The sequence below is a fragment of the Orbicella franksi genome, chromosome 12, assembly GCF_964199315.1.
Source record: "Orbicella franksi chromosome 12, jaOrbFran1.1, whole genome shotgun sequence".
NCBI lineage: Eukaryota > Metazoa > Cnidaria > Anthozoa > Scleractinia > Merulinidae > Orbicella > Orbicella franksi.
The window spans coordinates 15,569,792-15,592,488 of record NC_138156.1 but is presented as its reverse complement, the minus strand read 5'-3'; the positions used below and the strand labels follow the sequence as shown (position 1 = coordinate 15,592,488).

Genomic DNA, 22,697 nt, shown 5'->3' with positions numbered 1-22,697 from the left:
CGTGATTTAGCAAATTTGCTTGGTATTGGGCAAAATTTGAATCCTTTAACTATAACTTTCGTAAAACGGCTTACATCTCTAACGACATATTTTATTCATTGTGATTTGATAGACAAAGAAAAGAATCTGTTCAATAGCAAAAGGTCAGATGTCTTAGGCCTGTTCGATGTGAAAGGGAAGCCTTTTGAAAAGGTAAGCTACCATGGTTCTCCGCAACAGGTTTTGCGAGACTGCTCTACAGACGAGTTTATAAATAGCATCACTATTAGCGTCAAAGATGAGAATGGCGAACTCTTTGATTTCAAGGGCTTCCCGCTTCTTTTTGAATTAGAGTTAAATTAAATTTCTTTATATACACAATGTCTTCAGCAAATGTGTTACCAAGCGCGCCGCCTGCCGGGCCTCTCTATCCAGTACTGGCGGCGCCTTCTGAAAATTTCCGCTTGCAAAAGATCAACGAGATTGCCAACACTTTGGACCATGAGGTCGGCCACTATCGCCTCGTTGCTAAAAAATACAAACGGGCAAGAAAATTCGTTAATTGGAGTGCTGCTGGCGCCAGTGTTCTCTCGGCAGCGTTTTCCAGCGCTAGTTTTGGCTCCGCTCTGTCTGTGGTTGGCCTGCCGGCAACAGTTCCTTTAGGCGGCGCTGGGGGGTGTTTCGCTCTCGTTTCTTCAGGGCTGATAATCGCCAGCAAAAAACTTGATTCGAAAATAAAAAAACATCAAGAGATTACCACGCTCCCCGTTGCCAAGCGGGATACAATCAACAGATTGCTCTCCAAAGCTTTGAACAACAACGAAGTGTCTTCCCACGAGTTTGACACCATCCTTTCCGAGTTTCAACAGTATATATAACTCACTGAAGGAACAAGTCCGAGCAAAGATGCTTCGCCAACCATCAAAGAGAAAGCTTGCTGATGTTGATGTTCAGAAACTGGAGAAAGACATCCGCGGCAGACTTGAAGCTGAACTGATAAAAAAAATAACAGACCAACCCGCTTTGAACTGACTTTTAGAAACAGACGGTTTTATTTCAATATTATGAAAACATGCTCGTCAGTTTCCACTTGATTACGTTTCTCGCCCACGAATATTTCACACCTGAGTGGCAAAAAAATGTTCGTGATATTGCGCGCGAGATCGTTGCTGCTATGCTTGAGGCGAATTCCTTTGATGACGATGAGGTTTTTTACTAGGAAACACCCACATTTTTTCTGCTAACGCTCCCTGCCAAAAAGGAACCACTCATGCCAATCATAACCATCCCAGGAGCATACTTTTGAAAAATTCTTGTACTCATCGCTGTTTTCTATGAGAGGTATTAACTCCATCGGGGGGCTTAGCGATACTTTATGAAGAGTTCCCTCCCTTTCGAAACAAGGGAAACAACAACCCTCGAAATAGCAGTTCGGATATTCAAAGCAAATTATCATTGGTACAATCTGCTGCATGTATTGACAGAAAGGCAGTTTTGAAATATGCTCGTGCACCTTGTCCCAGCCCAAAGCCGCTCGCTGCCTAAGTTTTGTGGCGATGTACTCCTTCAGGATTTTCTCACGAAGCTCTGGAGGGAGGTTTTGAATGGCATCGGAAAGTTGACAGTTGCTTGATTGTTCGGCTGCCATCTCGGCGTATATACTTGTGCAGATACTTCTTCAATAGGAAAATATTCTGGCACACTTTTGTATATAATCAGTTCAGGCATTTCTTCAAGAAAATATTTTCTGTGGCACATCCGCGCATATTGATTACAGACATTACAGCTTCGCTGGACCGCTCGCGCAATTTTATTGTTATACTGTTGTTTGCGTAACACACACACATGTATGATGAGGGTTCTGGACACAGCAGTGATAAATTTGGAAGAGAACGGACAAAATAAGCCTCCCACGCTTAACCTCCCGAGCAAAGAGAGGGAAGTTAAGCGTGGGAGGCTTATTTTGTCCGTTCTCTTCCAACTTTATCACTGCTGTGCCAGAACCCTCATCATACATGTGTGTACAATAAAACCCGTTCTATTCTCACCCCTCCGTATGCTCGAAGATACAGCGCTACGTCTTTTTCAAGCAAACAAAAATTTTGCCTATACGATGATTGTTATCCAACAACATTATGTGAAGGATATAGCGAATGATACACGGTTCAACATTTGTTGAGCAACAAATGTTGCAGCCGCTGTTCAACAAACGTTGAACAGTGTATCGTGATGTTGAACGTTGAAATATGCCGTTCAACATGTTGAAAGTTTTTTTGTTGAACGAAAATAGAGCTTGGCTCTATTCCGTTCAACAGGTTGGCGCTTGTTGAACGGCTTCAACCAATCGTTTTCGAGTTTGGTGTCACGTGGCTTCGTGGAAGTAGCAGCATGGCGGCCGAAGAGTTGGAATCAGCTGAGTTCGAATGGAGTTTTGATAACACCAGTCAACTGATTAATCTGTGCGAGACTTTTCTGTGCATCCATACGCAGGAAATTTCTGTAGCTAAAAATGTCCAAGTTTCTGAGTTCTGCCAACGGGGTGTAGTATGCTCCGAATATGGTTCTATTTCTTAACCATTCGCGCGTCCAAATTTTGCGGTTTTTTCGTCTTTTTTGTCGACGCCTCATAACAACGGCGACAACGCTCGAAGCACAAAGCGACGACAACATTTCCTCGTCCGCCACTTCAACTTCGCACCAAAATATGTAGTTGTTGCTCAACAAAAGTTGAATGAGCATTCAACAAGTTGCAGCAACGTTTCAACAAGTCGCAACAATGTTCAACATTTGTTGATCACTGAACCAACGTTGATCGATGTTGAACCGTGTATCATTCGCTTAAAGGATACTTTATTTGAAGTGGCAATATACTTAGCCATACGGCTAGTTTAAAGCATGTTTTTCTCGATCCATTCGAGATCGAGCAAATGCCATGTTCAAACTTTTCACAGTTGCAGTATGCAGTATGCGCCGTCATAATGATAATGAAGAAAGCATTTTTCCGACACCAAAGAATGAAAATTCCGTGGCGATAATTCCCTTGCCTTGCATTGTTGTAGGAAATATGCATTCGCGGCGGTTGCTATTAATAATTTGAAAACTTCGCCAATTGTGTTCTGAAAAGGAAAGAAATTTGGTCAGAAATCCAACAAACGTGCACCAGAAAAAGAGCCTCTGCTAGCAAGGAAAGCTATGTCTTGCTTGTTTACTCGTACATTCAAATCACGAAATAAAATTTTCTTTTGTGAAACATTCAGGCAAGACTACGCAAAAGCTTTGTCAGAGCCTTTTAAAGCACTGTAGTATGCTTTCATGCCTAAATGGTTAAATTTTAGTCTATAAAACAAACATTCATCAAGCAAAAGCTGAACTTACCTTCAATCCCAGAAGAGAAAAGCACATGGCAAGAAACACAGCGCGCAAGGCATTGTGTTTGAATTTGTTGGTACTGCGCAATGCATTGTGGTAGAAATGTTTGAGGCTCGATTCCCTTGCGGATTATATCTGCTGACTTCGCTCAGTCGCTTCAGGCTCCTTCGCTGCGTCAGCAATAATAACCCTTCAAGTTAAAAGAGTTGCAAGTTTATCTTTTTAGACTCCTTACAAGTGCCACTTAGCAAAACCATTTGTCATAACTTTTCAATAGCCATCTCTCGTTGACAAACCTTTTTCATCCAATTGCAGAAAAAAAATTGTTTTGATTTCCATTATTTGATTGATTGATGGTAATTAAAGATCCTCTGCTGTTTATAGTGATGTAAGAACCATCACACCTGGGCCACCCGGCCCTACCCGCATAGTTTACAGTATGTTAACCACACAACCTACTTATGTGATTTCAACAAGTATAGAGAAATTCATTGCAAATTTGTTGCAAGTTTGCATGTAACGAGTTGCACAGTCACTTTGATTGATGGCAGTATAAGTAAAACGACGGTTTTTGACGGAAAGTCTTATTTATTCAAAGCTATTGAGCGAATTCTTCGCTTGTTTAGAGTACCAAGCGATTCCAAAAATTATTTTGGTTGTCTAGTTGATGAATTTGCCAAACTGGAGCAAACTATACAATCGCCCGCATGTTCTTGACAGTTAGAAAATTTATGGAGAGACTCGCAGTCAGAAATTATTGGTACTGAATTAATTTCGACAGAAAGAGTCATTTACCCCACCCCCATGAGTCTTCTATGTTTAATTACATATAGCAATCGACTCCAGAAAACATTTAGCTATCGACGAATTTTCTGAGCTTGCCGGTCAGGAAATTACAGATTTGCCCACTGACTTACTTTCAGACTTGCCTTGTGTGGTTGTGCTTGTTATTTTCCCATGTGACTAATTCTAATCATATCATATTTAACAGGTACAATAGAGATAGGTAAAGAGAGACATACAGTGTACCCATTGCAAAATGCCAGGGAACGTTTCAAAGTTGCTAGCGTGTGTCATATTCTTGGGAGTGCTTTTCTGGCTACTTGAGATGAAAGTTTCAGTTAGCATTCCCTTTGTGAAGAAATTTGCATCTAGAAGGACACACCAGAACAGCACAAAACCTTGGCTTGTTGTTTACTGGTCGACGTTTTTTGGTAGCCGGCTTAATCTACACAAGAAGTGGCTGAGGGGTGAATGCCCAGTACCTTGTGAGTTAACAAGTGACATATCTCGAGCAGAAGAAGCAGATGGCTTTGTTGTCCATGCTAGGGATCCAAGGCCGTTACCTCTTATACAATCTGTGCCATGGATTTTACAAATACGAGAAAACCCCATTCACACGCCGATATTAAAGAATGCTAAGTTTATGTCCAAATTCAACTTGCTGAAAAGCTATCGCTTGGATTCTGACTTTCCTGATCCTTCTGTTTTGTTGCCAAATTTAACACCACCAATTCCTTTTAAGAATAAAACTGGACTCATTATGGCAGCTTTGTCAAATTGTGAGCCTGTGCGAACAGAATACATGAGACAGCTTATGAAATTTGTGCAGGTTGATTCTTATGGAGCTTGTCTTAAAAACAAACAAGGTTTGGTTGGCAGGTATGGTAAAGATAAAGGCACAGATTTCAGAGATGCCAAATCCATTCTGGCCAGACGATACAAGTTTACTTTGGTATCTTTTAACCAAGACTGCGATTATTTTGTCGATGCTCAACTACACCATGCTTGGGAAGCTGGCTCAGTTCCCATAGTGATGGCTACAGGCAAGCTTGATGAGTTCCTGCCTGGTCCATACCTTAATCACTCAGTCATAAACGTCCGTGATTTCAAGAGCCCACAACTTCTTGCTGATTATATAAACTATCTTAGTAATAATGAGACCGATTACAATAAATATCTGGAATGGAAATGGAAAGGTTATGGCGATATCACTGGAACTGCCATTGGAAACTACTGGATGCCAAAGTATCCATTGTATTGTGAAGTCTGTGTTGCACTTTCAGAAGGGTGACAACATAAGGATGGTCTTAAAGTAATACCGTGCAATCCCAGGCGTTTTGAAGACTGGGGAATAACAAAAGGAGCCTAGCTTTTCGTAAATTAAGGCCTGTTCCAAACGCCGCTCCATTCATGCGCCGAATCCAACTGATGTATTAAGTACGGCAGAAGAGTGGCGTTTGAATCAGTTTGGTTCGGCAGGTTAGGCCCGTTTCAAACGTCGCTCCATGTATGCGCCGAATCTAACTGGTGATTATGTACGGCATATGATTATGTCAAATCAGTTTGGTTCGGCAGGTTAGATTTGGTGCGGCAAACAACATTAAATTCGGCAGTGTTTGTCGCACTATGCGACGTTGGAGCGGCAGCTGATTCATGCGGCATTAAGGAGGCAGCGTGGCCGAAACGTTAGGGCGCCAGACTTGAAATCCGGAGGTCGCGGGTTCAAGTCCCGCTCTGACCACTAAGCTGGAGTTGTTTCTCGGTAGACCCTAGTTCAACTCCTCGGTCACGTTTGTAAATAGCCAACTGGTCTGCCTCTTGCCCGTCGGAAGTTTTAACCGTGTTATGTTCATTTGCATTATTTGTTTCATCATTTATTTCCAATTGGCCCTGAAAAACCCCACAGTGGGAGTGGTCAATTAAGATATTTATTTATTTATTCATTCATTCATTCATTCATTCATTTATTTATTTATTTATTTATTTATTAATACGGCGTTCTCCTCATGTGTCGAACCTAATGCATAAATTATTGTAATGTATTTTTCATATAACGAGACTCGTGATTGGCTCAAAATTGAGTGGCGTGACCAGTCATGCATGAAGCTCGAATTCGTCGCTAAAAATAAAGACAACAAAATGTGTTTTCGATTTATCAGAAACGGGACTGTATAAGCGAGTTTCTTTAGCGCAAATTCGTTTTTTGCTTTTTCTTCGTGATAGTAGCCCAGCTTATGAATTTCCTTTAACAAGTCGAATTAACCGGGAGAAAACCTGTCTAGATACAAACACTGAACCTTGAGTTTGAATTTGCTTCCCTAAATATTACTATAACAGCGAAATTTTTTTCCCCACATTTTTATTTCCATTATTAAATACAAAGTACAGCGCTATTATTAAGTGTCAATAACATAACTACAAAACGTTGATAATAATATAATTATTTGAACTATATAGTATAAAAAATCATACTTGACTATCAATAAATAATTTCCATTTGGCCTGAAATTTCCTTTGCGTGTTGTTTTTTAAGGCTATGTACTTTTCAGTCTTATATTTCATATTAATCATTTCTTTAAAAACAGTAATATTTGGGCTGAGACTTCGTTTGCGACTCGTCCAGATATGCCATTTTGCAACAATTAAAAAGTAATTTAGTAAGTCACTTACTTCATCTAATTTGCCTTTCAAAACATCCTGCAAGGAAAATTCAACCTGTTTACCAGAAAGTGCAAACCAAAAATTTTTGAAATCTTTCCAAAACTGGTTAGTATGAAAACATTCATAAAATAAATGATTAACAGTTTCTGAGCTAACTCTACAAAATGTGCAAGAATCGTCTTGAACATAACCTATTTTGGCTAGACGAGAATTAGTGAAAGTGATATTATTTAAAATCTTGAATTGGAAGCTTCTGATAAACATTTCGGATGAGACAGTCTTCACTTTTATGAACGCTTTAGTAACAGCTGAATCTGCTAAACCAAAGTCTTCTTTCAGTTTAGAAGAGCCCCTTGAGACTCGTGCCTTACCCGAAACAAGCAATTCATGAAAGTGTTTATTTTTACATACAGTAGGATTAAATTTTTTCTCCCCACATTGAAATTCCAGACAGCTCTCTAGTTCACTTTCGGTCACATCCAAATCCTTCAGGTGGGCAGGAACAGCAGAACGAATTCCTGACCAGACTAAAAAATTTGTATCCTTCAAACCTTTACTTTTAGCAGTATTATAAGATTCTATATTATTCTTGTTGAATTGCAAGTGGTTAATAAAGAGGATACCTGCTTTAACATAATTTGAATAATATATTGTTCTATTATCTATCTTAATATCTTTGTTGTTCCAAATTATATTGTAAGATGTAGATGGCTTTGATGAAAAGGCAATTCTAAAGTCAGCCCACCATTGGAGAAGTTCTCTATAAAAAGTGGAATTAATTTTACAGTCTTTGACATCGTAATTACAACTAAATAGAAAAACCCCGCCAAAATCTTCAAGCAAATAAGTAATATAAGCTTTCCATGGGGACGAGCCTTCTGAAAAAATTCTACCAAGCCAAGCTAATCTTGACGACTTAACATACGTTTCAAGATCTATTAAGTTCAAACCTCCGTATTTCAAGTCATTTACAGCTGCCAGTCTAGCTGTTTTATCTGTTCCTTTCCATAAAAAACTATAAATAATAGTGTTTAATTGTTTTATAAATTCTTCTGGAGTTGTTAGAACTGAGAACACATATAGCATTTTGGGAAGCAGAAGTGATTTAATGACGGTAACTTTGCCAAATAGTGAGAGACCTCGGCAATTCCATAACCATATTTGTGTTCGAATGTTTTTTAATTTATCACAAAAATTTTTCTGTAATTGGTCAGTATCATTATAGGTAAATACTATCCCCAGGGCTTTGACACTTTTGCTCCACTTTAGCCCCAGAGGTGTCGCTGTATTTTGTCTGCATGAACCGATCCACATTGCCTCAGTTTTAGTATGATTAACCTTTAAGCCTGAACAAATTGTAAATCGATCAAGCAATTGAAGGATGCGTTTTACACATTCAATATTAGGTACAAACAGAGTAAGGTCATCAGCATATTGTACCAGCTTAAATTCTTCCTGCCCTATCATTAGGCCTTGAATGTCTTCTCTGCTTCGAATAGCGACTGCTAAAATTTCGGCTGCAATAATAAATAAATATGGTGATAACGGGTCTCCTTGTCTTACTCCTCTCTGTAATTCAAAATATGGTGTACCTTGAGTTTGAATTTGCTTCCCTAAATATTACTATAACAGCGAAATCTTAGTCACAGCTTTTCTATTTGAACAGAGTTCTTGAATTCAGAACGCATATTTTCTCGTCGAAAATTGTTACCACCGGCTTCCCGAATTAAGTTGGACGCAAGTACGCCGTCTGAACCAGCCGTCGTTCCAAAGTCGCTCTAAAGTCGAACTTAGGGCCTCTTCATATGAGCCCGGTAACCGGGCTGGCTCGGTTACCGGGACGAATTTTGTTGTCTGTTCGTATGAGATCTACCGGGATGAAATCCAAGAAATACAACCAAAATGGTGGAAGATAAACTTGTATCGTTCGCGGCTGTCGTAGCTTTGTGGACTCTTGTAACTTTACTAATAAAGGTAATTCGCATACTCCTAAAGCGGAAATTCATACAAGACAAAAATTATGCCATTTTGGCCGCTATGTTGCGAAAGCGAAACTATTTTGTCTAAAAAGTTTCGTCCCGGTTACCCGAGCTGGAGTGTTCATATGGGAAAATTTTCATCCCGGTTACCGAGATCTCGGTAACCGGGCCAACCCGGCTTCTCATATGAACCCATCGACATTCTTACGAAGGAAAGAGTGGAGAGGCGAGATCTCGGAACCGAGCCAGCCCGGTTGACCAGGCTCGTGTGAAGAGGCCCTTAATCAAGTTTGGTTCGGCACATGAATGGAGCGGCGTTTGGGTGTGAACTATGTTGTGTCCCGGGGTTATATGTCGCTGCAAAGCATTGTACATGGAGAAGAAAAAGACTAATAACTATATTTAACGAGGGTAAAAACACTTTACAGTTAGCACTGACAAACTAGTGGCCATCATTACACTATACATAAAATCTGATAAATAAAATGAATAATGACTAAATATCAAGTAAAGTTGACCTAAGAAACAGAGAAATGGTCGGGCCCTATGTGTGAATCCTTAAGATAAGTTACATAATTTTGCTTAAAAAGCTTGACATTCTTACTGGATCTAATATTGATATGGAGCTTGTTCCACTCTTTCACTGCCGTGACTGCACATGTGCTTTCTCCCTCTGGTTCTCGCGAGTATTTCGGGCATCTCAGAGTTATGCTTCCATGCCTCGACTGCCTCGTAGAAATATCACTAATCCGTGTCAGTGTATTGGACAGATACTCAGGGCATTGGCCATTAAGGCATTTAGACACTAGGCATAACTTGACTGCATTAATTTCGTCATAAAAAGGTAACCATTCCAAATTCTTAAAAAGCTTAATTGTCCTCTCCCTTTTGCTGAGAATTACCCTTGCGGCTCTTTTTTGCAACCTAAACACCCTTCTTATTGCGTTCGACGAAGTGGAACGCAAACCTAATTTTGACCTGTGGCTTTTCAGAGTTGGTTTTCCTGTGCACGGTTCTAGGCCGAAAAATACCACATTCCTGTAAGGACACCAAAATGGCCATCCCGCTTGATTTTTGCAGGGGCATGTCACGGCCAGCAAACTGGTACCGTTTAATGCTAAGACATGTGATAAGACATGTGGCGAACATGTGAGTATGTGATCAGGCCACGTGAGCTCGTCTTTCCTATGGATCTTTTTTTGACTTCTTTCCATTCAGTCGCCGTACGCGTCGCTATTATGTGCTCTCAGCGTTAGATTTTGGCGAATTTAAACGCTTCGACGGCAGCATTTATCGCAATCTGAGGGAATTGTCCTTGTTTATTAACACGACTTGGCTTTGGGATGATAAACCGTGGGAAACAGCTACATTTTGATTGCATTTGTTGATTAGTTGCAGTCGCGACAGATAGCTCAGTCTTTATCCGGTCGAAATTTATTGTTTTGAATCGGTGGAAAAGTACTCTGAAGGCAAGATCCATAAGACTACTCTATTCATCAGGGGAAATACTCGAATTAGTCGCGAAACGAGCACGCGACTGCAAATGCTAGCTTAGAATAATGTACGTAATTTAAATATACTATGAAACTTGAGAGACTACAGAAACTGGCAGCGTCACGCAACGTATCAACAAATCGTGACCTCTTCACTAGCATGGACTTTCACACTATGCATATCTGACTGTAAAACCTCGGTTGCTGCTGAAAAATGTTGATTTTAGCAATAGACAAAGGTTGAAAGTCAGCTAGTAAAATCATTTATTTACGATATATAATTATATATTAAAGTTAGAGCGTCGAACGCACTCTCATAATCTCTGATTACTACTAGTATTATTAGTGGACGTCGACCCTCAGATTAAGCTACCGTATACCATCGCTGGTTTGATTATAGCGTTGTAAAAAATACATGAATGGGACACCTGTGGTTGACTATGACGACTGAAGTGAGTAAGAGAAAGTGTGTTTCCCTTCTTCTTGCGTGTTCTCCATTTAGAACAGAGCAGTTAACAGTTCCTATCAAAAAAAAAAAAAACGATAAACAAAAGTGTGCGCCCCGGCTATGGAACGAAGGAATTAATTAGTTATTGAAAAATGGGTTACGTAATGTTTCGAAAACTTGCACTCTCTCAGTCAGATGGTAAAGCCTATTTTCTTAAAGGAGATGCTTAGGTACGGAAGAAATCTTCATTTTGAAAATATGAAGAAATCTGTCAAGCCGCGACATGCCGCCGGTTGTTCAAAGGGTAGATCACGCTATCCACCGGAGAAATCACAATCCATTGGATACATGTTAACAAAACTCACTACACTATTCAGTTTCTAGTAAGCAGCATAATCCAGCCTGGTTCACGGGGTTGTCTGAGATAGAACATTTTGAAGCATGAAATATTAACAGTTAAGTCTCTTTTTTGTAAAAATAACTTTACATAGGGCTAACTCGAAAACCTTACGGTTCTTTTAGCCTCTAGGATCTTTTTTTTTATATAATAATCACTTTCTCTATATATTATTAACCAACTTCTAGGTAAATGTTTGTAATATCTTCCATGTAATTTTTTTTCCGAGCTGGTAAAGATTATTATTATTGTTGTTATTTTTATGTTTTTTTTTGTATTGAAGCTAACTCGGAAACCTTACGGTTCTTTTTTTTTTTTGTAATAATTACGTTTTCTCATTATTAATCAACTTCTATGTAAATTTTTTAATCTCTTCCATGTAATTTAAGCTGGCTCGTCTTGCGCCGATTCTTGGTACTGGCCAAAATCATCGTGGTCTCTGGGAACGAGATTTAGGAAAATTTTGTTCGTCTTTCAGAGTTGTCGGAGAGCGAGTCGCATTTCCACGAGACCAAAATACGAACTCGGTTATCGAGAAATATCATAGGTGTCAGTGTCTCGCAGATGTTTTAGTTTCCTCGACCTTTGGCTTCGGCCAAGTGAGGATAAATGGTAAGAGAGTTAATCCCCCCATATGGTCCTTATTCCCAAGGTGATCCTTCTAAGGATATTTTTGCGCATGGTTCCAACCCTATAATAATAAGGGGACTTAAGATTTGAGTACGAGTACGAGATCGAGTACGAGATCGAGTACGAGAACGACTTTTCAATTCTGGTTAGCAGGCTTCACATTATCACATCACATACCCATTTCATCCCATGAGTTACCCTCTCTGCCCAAAACCAGCATGAACAGCGATAGTCCTGCTGTTAAAAACACACCATGTTTCAAACATTTTTTCGTGGCTAAGAGTTAACTCCAAACCATGGAAAAGTATACATTCTTAAAAAGCTCAAAGAGCAAAGATTATGAAAAAAATATCTGTGTACCCTATAACTGTATTGTAACCTGACACCGGCTGATTAAATCTGCCACCTGCTGGGGAATGCCAGGGCTTACTTGAGAAAAGATAACTCCTACTAGAACTGATCAAAAGGAATAATTTTAACATTTTAGAAAAGAAGACAAACAGCTTGCTGGGATAAGCAAAGAGATTTTTGAAAAGTTAAAAGCACGTGAAATGATGACCAGTTAAATCTGATACAGAAAATCTAGCATACGTATCAATGCATAACTTTGACAGAATGCACTGGATGGAAAAGTTCTATGTTTATCCCACAGAACGTACTAAAAATATCAAATCCTGAAAATTTTAGCTCAATTGAATAAATCCTTCTCAAGATATCTTTTCTAGAAGGCGAAAATAACTCGTTTTGAGAACACGAGCTTTAAACTTACAGTAACAGTACTTGTCAAAATAAAACTTCAATACCTTAAGATTCGAGTTCCGTAAAAAAACAAAACTTCGAATTTCTTTCAGAATTTTAGGTTAAGTCCCGCCTTAAGAGCCAAAAATAACCAGAATTGTTCATTTTGTGATAAAAGCATGAAACTTCCCAGGATGACTAACCTCTATAAGGTAAACATTTTCTGAAATGGAGCCATCCCGTCTGTTTTTCTTCAATTCAAGCAAAAGATCCTTAAATATGAGGCCTTTCCACAGTGTAAATATATATAGTGTATAAATGATATAGAATTGTAATTGTATTTCATTTTATTTTATTTTATCTATTTACTTTTTCTTTCTAATATTTATTTCTCTCGAAGATATTAGCTAACAAGCTACTCTGTAAATTCGAGGTTAAATAAAGTATATGTATGTATGTTTGTATGTATCCCAAATTTACACCCAGAACCACGCTACGCGCATGTCAAAAAAATGACATATTAGGCCCCTATATGGGAACGAGGCTGAGTTAAAATGCTTATTTCTAAGCCTTCTCCGGAGTACTTTGCCTAGATTTCTTGCTTTTTAATATAATAGCAACTTATAAAGTATCTGGGATTCGAAAAATCTGTCACGTAATTAATCACGTGACCATCATTTTCAATAAACAATAAAATAATACCGAATAATGCATTAATATGATTAATAATTTTTTTCTCCTCTTCTTTCTCGTTTTTCCTCGCAAATAAAAAGAAGTAATTATTTTGAACATTACAATATAGAGTAATAAGATATTCAAACTTAGAAACTTGTGTTTCGGCATGCACAATGTCATATTGGGACTTTGCATCAAATCGAGGCCGAGACAAAGGATGGATCTATGTTGGCTATTGAGGTGATTTGCACGGGATATAACTAATTTCAGTGCAGAATTCAAGGGAAAACTCTTGATTGGTTTAAATCGTATTTGACTAATCGCACACAATGGTGCTCTGTTAATGGCTGTCTCTCTGACTTCACCAATCTTAAATGTGGTGTGCCACAGGGAGCGATCCTTGTTCCTCTTTTATTTCTAATTTATATTAACGATTTGCCTAACTGTCGATCATTTAGCATACCTAGAATGTATGCTGATGACACCCATATTACTTATGCTGGTTCTGATTGGCATCCGATGCAGTCTAGTCTATCTCACGACCTATCTCAGACTAAGAAAATGGCTTGTGTCCAACAGACTTACCTTGAACGCTACAAAAACGGAATTGTTATTGATCGGCTCCAGGCAAAGATTAAGTACTCTATCTGATACACTCGAACTCTCCATTAATAATATTCCGATTGAACAAGTTTCCTCTGCGAAATCACTTCGAGTAAATGTGTAAAAGATCGCTTCTGCAATTGGAGCCATAAATTGAGTTAGGGTAATTCCCTTGAAATTGTTCTACATGTACTATCAAACTTTTTTTGCAACTTGGCATAATTAACATTCATGATATGAACATTAAAAAAATGCAATTAAAAAGTGGGGTCACCGTGCTTGTCAACGCATCAGCAGGCTCTTAAAATGGGTTGTTTTTACTGGTTGCGCGTTAAAAATTCGAATCACCTTCATACAGAATTGAATTAGGTAGCTGCAGGTTTCGCCCCATGGCGAGTTCGCCCCTACATCGACTCAACTTGATCGAGTTCGCCCCCAACCAGATCGAGTAGCATATAGAGATTATTCCTCGTTCTTTTATCTACTGCCTTATTAGATTACTGGTGACGAGGAAACTTTGCTTGGTGGCTAGGTGACTTCGCTTGGTGCGAGTTGACTTCGCTTGGTGGCGACCGGGAGTTCGTTGGTGGCAAGACTCCCTGATGGCGAGATGACATAAACATAGAGTGAAGAATGATCATCGCAGTTAATTTTCCAATTTAAGCAATTGGAAAGAAGAAGCCTGAAAAAATCAGGGCTTCAACGGGATTCGAACCCATTGTCCGGGGGTTTTAGGCTGTCTGCGAGGCAGGCTAGCTTAAATAAGCTCGTAATTCAGACATTGTTTTCTCTTCCAGATAGACGGTGCTGTTTAATTTTGATTTCATTGAATTCGCTTACTGTTTCAAGATGGTTTATATCTCTGTAAAGCTGTTGGTTGTTTGCATTTTAACATGCGAAGTGCACTATGTGAACCCTCCCTTTTTGTGGATGCCGTATCCTAGATACCGGCATCCTCTTTGCGGTCATGTTGTAATGTAACAGTAGAAGCTTCGGGAGCCAATCAGATCACGAAAAACGCAATCGATTTACCGTCAATTACATCTCGATGTAACACGAGTTGTTTTCGGTAGTCGGCCTATTCTACGACTTTGGACGGGTCTCTACGATCGTCAACGATTACGATACGGATAAATCCGATCTTCCAAATATGGTCTGCGATAAATATCCTCAAACCATAGTTAAATTTCTGGGGGGCATGCCCACAGACCCCCCTAGCAGTTCATGCCTTTGGCAATCACAGAACTTCCCCTCCACTAACTATGCTCAAACGCTCGGAAATGCTTTGGCTGTCATACCGATGGAAAGACGACAAACAAGTGAAACAAGCCACGTATTTTGCTGAGCTCAGGTCAGAAGCGAAGTAGCGAGTGACGGCGAATTTTGTTAAGTTGATAATGTTTTCTTTCTATTTTACCCACGTAATCAGGCACAGCTTTCGAGAAATGCGTAAATCGTATGTTTGTAAAGAACTATTCGATGTTTCACGCACTGTTCGAGATTTTGGAAGAGAGACGGTGGATGAACGGAGGTCTTTGTTTGACAACTATCGAGTGACGCATTTGAAAAATGTTGTCAAGAGTTCGGCAATCCGCAATGCTTTTAACTGGCCTTTAAGCACAATAAATCACCAGTAAAAATCACAGGAGTGAAGCAAACAGCATCAAAAAGATTTCACAAACAAGAACAAGAATTCACAATTGCAAAACAGGCAAAGGTAACTCCAACTTCACTGCCCTATACCTTTAATGAACACTTCAGCAACCAGTTATGCACCATTACCGAAGCACTGGAAAAAGATGTATATGAAACATTAGACGTGAAAGCAAAAGTCCTAAAAAACAGGAAAATAAGCAAGTTATTGTAAAAGACGGCGAAAAAGCAAAATACTAAACTGATTGTCTAATAGCAGATGAAACTAACTCAGTTAAACTAGTCCTCTGGGAAAGCATAATTGATAAAATTCAAACAGAGAAAACATATCTTTTCAAGAATTTGAAAGTTGGTATCTTTGATGACATAAAGTACTTAAATACAAATGAACTCACTGACCAACATTAAAAAGCAACATTAAAAAAAAAAATACAATTTCAATGCCATCTGTAGAAAACGTATTCAAACGATACTTTCGTAGATAAAGACTCTATTCAAAGACAAAAAAACTCCAGAATACAATTCAAGAACAACGACTTCGCATTAGTTTTGCATTCGTTCCCTTTCAGTTCAGTGTTCGAGGGGGGTCAAATCGTGTAAGTCACGTGACAAGCTCGGTCCCAGTTTTCAACACACTCCCCCGCGTTGATTGACGTCATCAATCAAAGTTCAAAGTTCATTTAAAGTTGAAACAATCTTACGAGCATAAACTCTATATAACAGAATGAACTCAATACATCTATCTTAGTCAGAATTCACGACGACAACTGGGACATCCTCGTCCCTCACTACTGTAACAGGAACATTTGCCACTCGGAGCACAGGGTTGGCAGTTCCATTATCCAACCTCACTTCCAGGGGATAGAGCCTCTGCAATGGGCGTCTCCATTCCGCGGTTGGCGAATTACCAGACTTGACTCTCACCACTGCACTTCGAACATGACCATCTCGACCAGGAAGTAATCGTTCGATCTTCCCAAGCCGCCACTGCTGTCTCGGGGTTTTGTTCTCATGTAGACACACAATATCTCCCACTTGCACTTTACGGACAGAATTTGCTCTCTTTGAGTAGCGATGGTACTCTCTAAGTTGTGTGAGATACTCAGACTTCCATCGGTTCCAAAAATGATCCAGTGTTCGCTGTAAGAATTTGGCTCTTCTTGTAAGTGTTCCCTCAGTTTGATCAACTTCGTTCGATGAGTTCTTTGATGGTACTGACAAAATTCTGCGGCCCACAATCAGGTGTGAAGGTGTTAATGGTTCCTCCATTTCATCGAAGACATATGTCAAGGGTCGTGAATTCAAGGCTGCTTCCACTTCTACAAGGACAGTAGACAGCTCGTCATAGTTTAACCGGGCATTTCGTATGACCTTCTTCAAACTCAACTTGACTGATTTTACTAGACGTTCAAAGAAACCACCCCACCAAGGGGCCGCTTCGACATTGAACCTCCACTGTGTACCGTCGCACTGACAATATGCCTGCACTCTTGAATCCTTAAATGTTTTCCCATTGTCACTGACAATCAAGACAGGAATTCCTCGTCTCCCTTTAAAGCGAGTAAGGGCTCTGATAAAACTTTCCGCACTCAGATTTGGGACAAGTTCCAGATGAACAGCTCGGGTTGCAGCGCACGTGAACAAAGCTATATAGACCTTGTTCAAATCTCCATTCTTTGAGAATACATCCTTGACATACATGGGCCCAGCGAAGTCCACTCCTACTCGAGTAAAAGCAAAGTCATCGCTCAATCGAAATTCAGGAAGAGGTGGGGGAGGAGGAACTGCATAGCTTCTGCCCTCTAACTTCTTACAAACAGAACATTTTCCTATCGCAGTTTTCACAGTCTGCCTTCCTTTTGTTACCCAGAATCTTGACCTTAGCTCTGTGAGAGTGTCCCTCACACCATTGTGAAGAACCTTGAGATGACAATCATTTATCACTAGGTAAGTTAGTCGTGAACATCTTGGAAGGAATATTGGAAAACGAGCATCATACGGAATCGGGGCATTTTTAAGACGACCACCACACCTCAGAATTCCCTTGTCATCTGTAAACAGTGATAATGGGATCTTGACCTGGTCAAAGTTCTTGTTGTTGTATACAGATTTCTGAACCTCCTTGATCCAAAGCTCTCTTGCACAATCCACCTCTTCATGCCTTATTACTCCATCCACTAACCTCTTCTTCATTTTACTTTGCTTGAGATTAGAAACAAATCGCACAACATATGCAGTGACTCGCACAAGTCTTTGAAGACTACTGAACCTTTCCAAGGGAATGATGCAATCAAGATTTAGTGACTTTTCTGACGTCACCTCTCCAGAGGCAATGTTTGCAAGAACTGTACCATCATGCTGCTTTGTGTGGCTGTTACAGCTTCCCTTCTTCAGTTCTAGGCAAGGATCTGAATCGTCACTTGTGACTTCAGCAGAGTTCATTGCAAGACTTGGCCACCACTGCTTTTCCTTTCTAAGGAACTCAGGACCACTCCACCACAATTGGTTGGTGATCAGTTTCGAGGTCATCGTACCACGTGAGCAGATGTCAGCGGGATTGGATTCTGTGGGGCAATAATTCCACTGAGTTGGCTTTGTAAGTCGACGGATCTCAACCACTCTGTTTTGAATGAATTGCTTGAATTCTCTGTTTACACCCCAAATCCACCACAGAACAATTTGCGAATCTGACCAGAAGAACACAGCATCAACTTCCAATGCTCCGTCAAATGCTGTCAACACAGTATTGACCAGTCGGGCCAGAACAAGAGCACCTAGTAACTCCAGTCGAGGTATGGTTTCTCCATTTATCGGAGCAACTCTGGTTTTTGACGATAAAAGCTGGGTGAAGACAGTTCCAGTAGTTGTTTCAAGGCGTAAATACACAACTGCTCCATAGGCTTTCTCACTTGCATCCGCAAAACCATGGAGTTGAATGCTTTGTAAATCTCCTGATGACAAGCCAAGGTGGTAGTGTCTCCTCACTTCCACCACCCCCACCTTCTTAGCATCTTGAACAAGCTTTAACCACTGTTCATGGATGAATGAATCCACGGGGTCATCCCAACCCACTCTTGTCTTGCAAATAGATTGAAAGATGATCTTCAGTAGAATGATGACTGGACTAATTAGTCCCAGGGGATCATACAACTTGCTTGTTGTACCAAGAATTGCTCTCTTCGTAACTGGACAAGTATTGCTAGTTTCTAGTGGAGAGGCCAGATCCAAGAGTAACAAATCATTTCGTCTATCCCATCCAACTCCCAGTACTTTCAGTTTTGCTGTGCTGGGGTTCTTTGACGTCTCAAACAGGGAACTCGAGAAGGTTTGATCTTCCTCTTGAACAGGGTGCTCCTTGACAGACTTGCTTGTAACTTGAGAAGACTGGCTTTCAGATTGTTCAATTCTTTCCTGAAGGGCTTCAGAGTTGGAGACCCATTTTCTCATATTGAAGCCTCCGCTCTTGAAGGATGACTTCAGATTCTCATACATCTCGAAAACGGAATTGTCAGAATCATCTCCACCAACAAAGTCATCCACATACAGACTTTTCAGAACTCTCTCTGCAAATTCTTTGGGGATGTCAGCAGAAGTCAAGTGATGACGAATTGTTGCATTCAATAGGAACGGACTTGCGGAGACGCCAAATGCAACTCTTGCAAATCGATAAACTTGTAGGTTCGGGTGGCTGCTTGTGACATCATCAACCCACAGGAAACGAAGATAGTCACGATCTTTGGGGTGAACTGAAACATTTAGAAAAGCTTTCTCAATGTCTCCTATGAGGGCTGTCTTGTGAGCCCGGAACCTCAGGAGGATGTCATAGATGAGGGGAGATAGTGGTGGACCAGCATACAAACAGTCATTGAGACTTGATGTGTTCTTTCCTGATCGTGCACTGGCATCATAAACAATACGAAGTTTTGTGGTGTCCTTGTCCACGCGAATCACTTCATGATGAGGAATGTAACGGTGACCATCGCGAAATTTTTTCAAATTCCTCAATTTCGGCGGCATAATTGGTCGCCCACGTGCTTTCAGCTAGTGCAGCTTTGACTTCACAACAGCTTCCTTTGAGACGTTCTTCACAACGCTAGAATCCCAGTTTCAATTCCCGGGTCTCGGCACCAAATGTAGAAAACGTATTCAAACGACACTTTCGTAGATAAAGACTCTATTCAAAGACAAAAAAACTCCAGAATACAATTCAAGAACAACGACTTCGCATTAGTTTTGCATTCGTTCCCTTTCAGTTCAGTGTTCGAGGGGGGTCAAATCGTGTAAGTCACGTGACAAGCTCGGTCCCAGTTTTCAACACCATCCTTACATTAATGTTTTGAATACCAGGTCAGTTACAACATAGTTAAAGGATACCTTGCAAATTAACAGAGGTTACTTCACTGTTTCACTTTGTGCATTTTAAATATTGTATAGTGTTGAGTTACTTTTAAACAACTTATAAGAACTCACCCACTGATTTTTTTACCTGTTAATTCTAAGAACAATAATTATTACAATCCACTCTATTTGAGTTCATCAATAAAAATGTTGTTTCCTTGGCACATGGTAGTCTTATTCTTCTTTTACGACTCTTTGAATACCAGTCTTTACGCCCCTAGACAAACGGCCCCCGACATGACCCCCTTGGACTTTTACATGCAGAAAATTTACTTGTATTCTAAAACCTTTCCTATCTCTTCTATATGCTGTTGGGGAGGAGGATGGGGGGGGGGGGGGAGGACAGGGGCATTTTGTCTTAAAGGTATAATGCCAAAACTTGTTGTCTCTTGCATAAATTTATTATCTCCTATCTGCTGTCGAAGGTGTACTGCTCTTTTAGGTAATCTTGCACTTACAATGTTGTAATAAATTCCTTCAATCTCCCTACAAAACTACCGGCATCCACAAGCAGTTTTCGACTGCCTGTTATTTACCAAAGCGGAAGTATCATAGATCGTGATTCTCTGATAGAAAGATATTTTTGTATGGGAATCAATTATGTGGAAATCCTTGCCTTTCTCGTTATGTGCCATGGAATCTGCCTTAGTATGAGTCAGTTAAAGCGGATTCTACGAGAACGAGGTATTTCACGGAGAAAACAGCAAAGTTCCGTGAATCAAATAATCGACGCCGTCGAAAATGAACTACGGGGAAGCGGCCGCTTATTTGGATATCGCCTTATGCACCAGAAAATTTGCTGCTCCTACGGTGTCGTTGCTGATAGGGAAACAGTACGAGTCGCTTTACAAGCGTTGGATCCCGAAGGAGTGGCAAGACGCTCACACAAGCGTTTGATACGACGCAAGTACCATGCTAATGGCCCAAACTGTATCTGGCACATCGATGGCTATGATAAACTTAAGCCCTTTGGGTTTTGTATCCACGGGGCCATTGACGGCTACAGTCGTCGGATCATGTGGCTGGAAGTAGATCATTCCAATAACAACCCATGCATCATAGCAAAGTACTTCTTACAGACCGTTCGTTACATAAGAGGAACTCCGCGAATCGTGAGGGGGGATTGCGGTACGGAGAACTGTCAGGTTGCAGCTATTCAGCGTTTTTTTAGAGAGGGATACGATGACGTGTTTGCAGGGGACAAAAGTTTCATGCATGGGCGTTCGGTTGCTAATCAACAAATCGAAGCCTGGTGGAGCATTTTGAGAAAGATGAATACAGACTTCTGGATTAATTACTTTAAGGATTTGAGAGAGACAGGATTATATAATGATGATAACATCGTGCATGTACAATGTGTCAAGTTCTGCTTCATGCCGTTGATAAGGGAGGAACTACATCATGTTGCAGAGTTGTGGAATTTTCATAAGATACGTCCTCAGCCTTCAAACCGCGATTCCCCTAGTGGTAGACCAGATATCTTATATTTTTTGCCAGCATTAAATGGCAAAGTCAGCTACATTCATGATGTCACGTTAGATGACGTAGAACTTGCAGAAGAAATGTACTGTGCTCAAAATGCAGTGGACAGTTCGTTTGAAGTCTTTGAAGAACTGGCTGAGATGATAATAGCCGATGAAAATCTTCAGGCTCCAAGCAACCCCGATGAAGCTTTGGAATTGTGCCTAAACCTTCTCGATCACATCGAGGATATTATATAAATCCTTAATATAGTTAAAGTTGAAATTAAGAAAAAAGTATACCTGCTTTTGGAATAGTATCCTCGTTGTTGTTGTTCGTTCATACTTCAGCAAGGTCGGTATATTCTTTATTCTGCTTTTGTAGTCTGGTTTAAGAAGTGGAATGTCGTTATTCTATGATCAGTTTGGGTTTAGTTAATGTTTTTTTAGATTTTGAGATATTTCCCTGTTTGTGAGTATTTGTTTGTAGATTTGCGTGAACAATAAGGTTGTATTTTCCTCGCGTGTTATTAAACAATAAAACTGTGGTCAAGGTTATCCTTGCACTCGATTCCCCTGGGTTATATATCCTTGTTTGTCTTAATCAGTCCGCCAACAACAGCAACAGAAAGATAAGAAAAGAGAATCAGAGAGCTCTTAGAGCCTTCTTCTGAATGCAAAGGCCTTTGCCTGATTCAATTCTTACCGATGTAAGTCATCTGACATTCAAGAACTGAAACGACAAAGCTACAGTGATAACAATGGGGTGACAGGCCTACACAACTCCTATCCACGTGTAATAGCCGCTTTGAGAGTTTTGCTCGAACTAGTATATCTTTGAGAATCTGCCCCTTTTGTATTGTACGATAGGGGGATCTTTGAATATTTCGCTAAGCAATAATCCTGTTTTTAGGAGGACATTTCACCAGAGTAGAGCCGTTAGAGGTCATAGGTCTGCGTGGTTTCCGCTGCTATCCGCGTGTAATTTGTTGAGTTTGACCAGGAGTACCCAACGACAGTTTTGAAGAAAATCCACCGTACGGTCCGCTTAACATTACCCGAGTGTCGCTACGTCAATCTTGTTTAATATTTAACTTTCCTGGGAAAAAAATACCCGCTCTTCACCGCCAGCAAGCAGGTTTTCGAAGTTCTCGGACTCCCAGCCAGCGCTCGACGTTGAGGTCGTCAACGAGCCAGTATGCTTTAAATTTGTCACCTAGCTAGCCAGCATAAGAAAAGTTTGCCAAACGTTTGCCAGCATGCTCGGATATACCATTTTTTGCCAGTCAGCGAGCGAGTAATTTCAATATACCATAGCGAGGTACATTTCCTTAAAACTATTAATATAACAACGGATTTAGTATTGCGTACCATGAACGCAAATAGTACGTTAATGGTTTCATTTTTACATTTGACTGGAAAGTTTTTGTA

At 40.2% G+C, this 22,697-nt stretch overlaps 3 protein-coding genes across 3 annotated transcripts; 2 read left to right on the top strand and 1 right to left on the bottom strand.

Moving 5' to 3' along the window:
- The first annotated feature begins 4,945 nt into the window (after window positions 1–4,945).
- On the top strand, window positions 4,946–5,422 carry LOC145464269 (GDP-fucose protein O-fucosyltransferase 4-like). The gene has a single exon (XM_081448100.1). The coding sequence runs from the start codon at window positions 4,946–4,948 to the stop codon at window positions 5,420–5,422; it is 477 nt and encodes a 158-aa protein (XP_081304226.1).
- A 10,730-nt stretch (window positions 5,423–16,152) lies between these two features.
- Window positions 16,153–19,388, bottom strand: LOC145462250 (uncharacterized). Its single transcript, XM_081445753.1, has 2 exons — window positions 19,360–19,388; window positions 16,153–19,306 (listed from the first exon to the last, which is right to left on the bottom strand). The coding sequence occupies exons 1-2, from the start codon at window positions 19,386–19,388 to the stop codon at window positions 16,153–16,155; spliced, it is 3,183 nt and encodes a 1,060-aa protein (XP_081301879.1).
- A 1,078-nt stretch (window positions 19,389–20,466) lies between these two features.
- Window positions 20,467–21,527, top strand: LOC145462249 (uncharacterized). The gene has a single exon (XM_081445752.1). It carries the CDS (start codon window positions 20,589–20,591, stop codon window positions 21,525–21,527), a length of 939 nt encoding a protein of 312 aa, XP_081301878.1. The 5' UTR covers window positions 20,467–20,588.
- The last annotated feature ends 1,170 nt before the right edge of the window (window positions 21,528–22,697 follow it).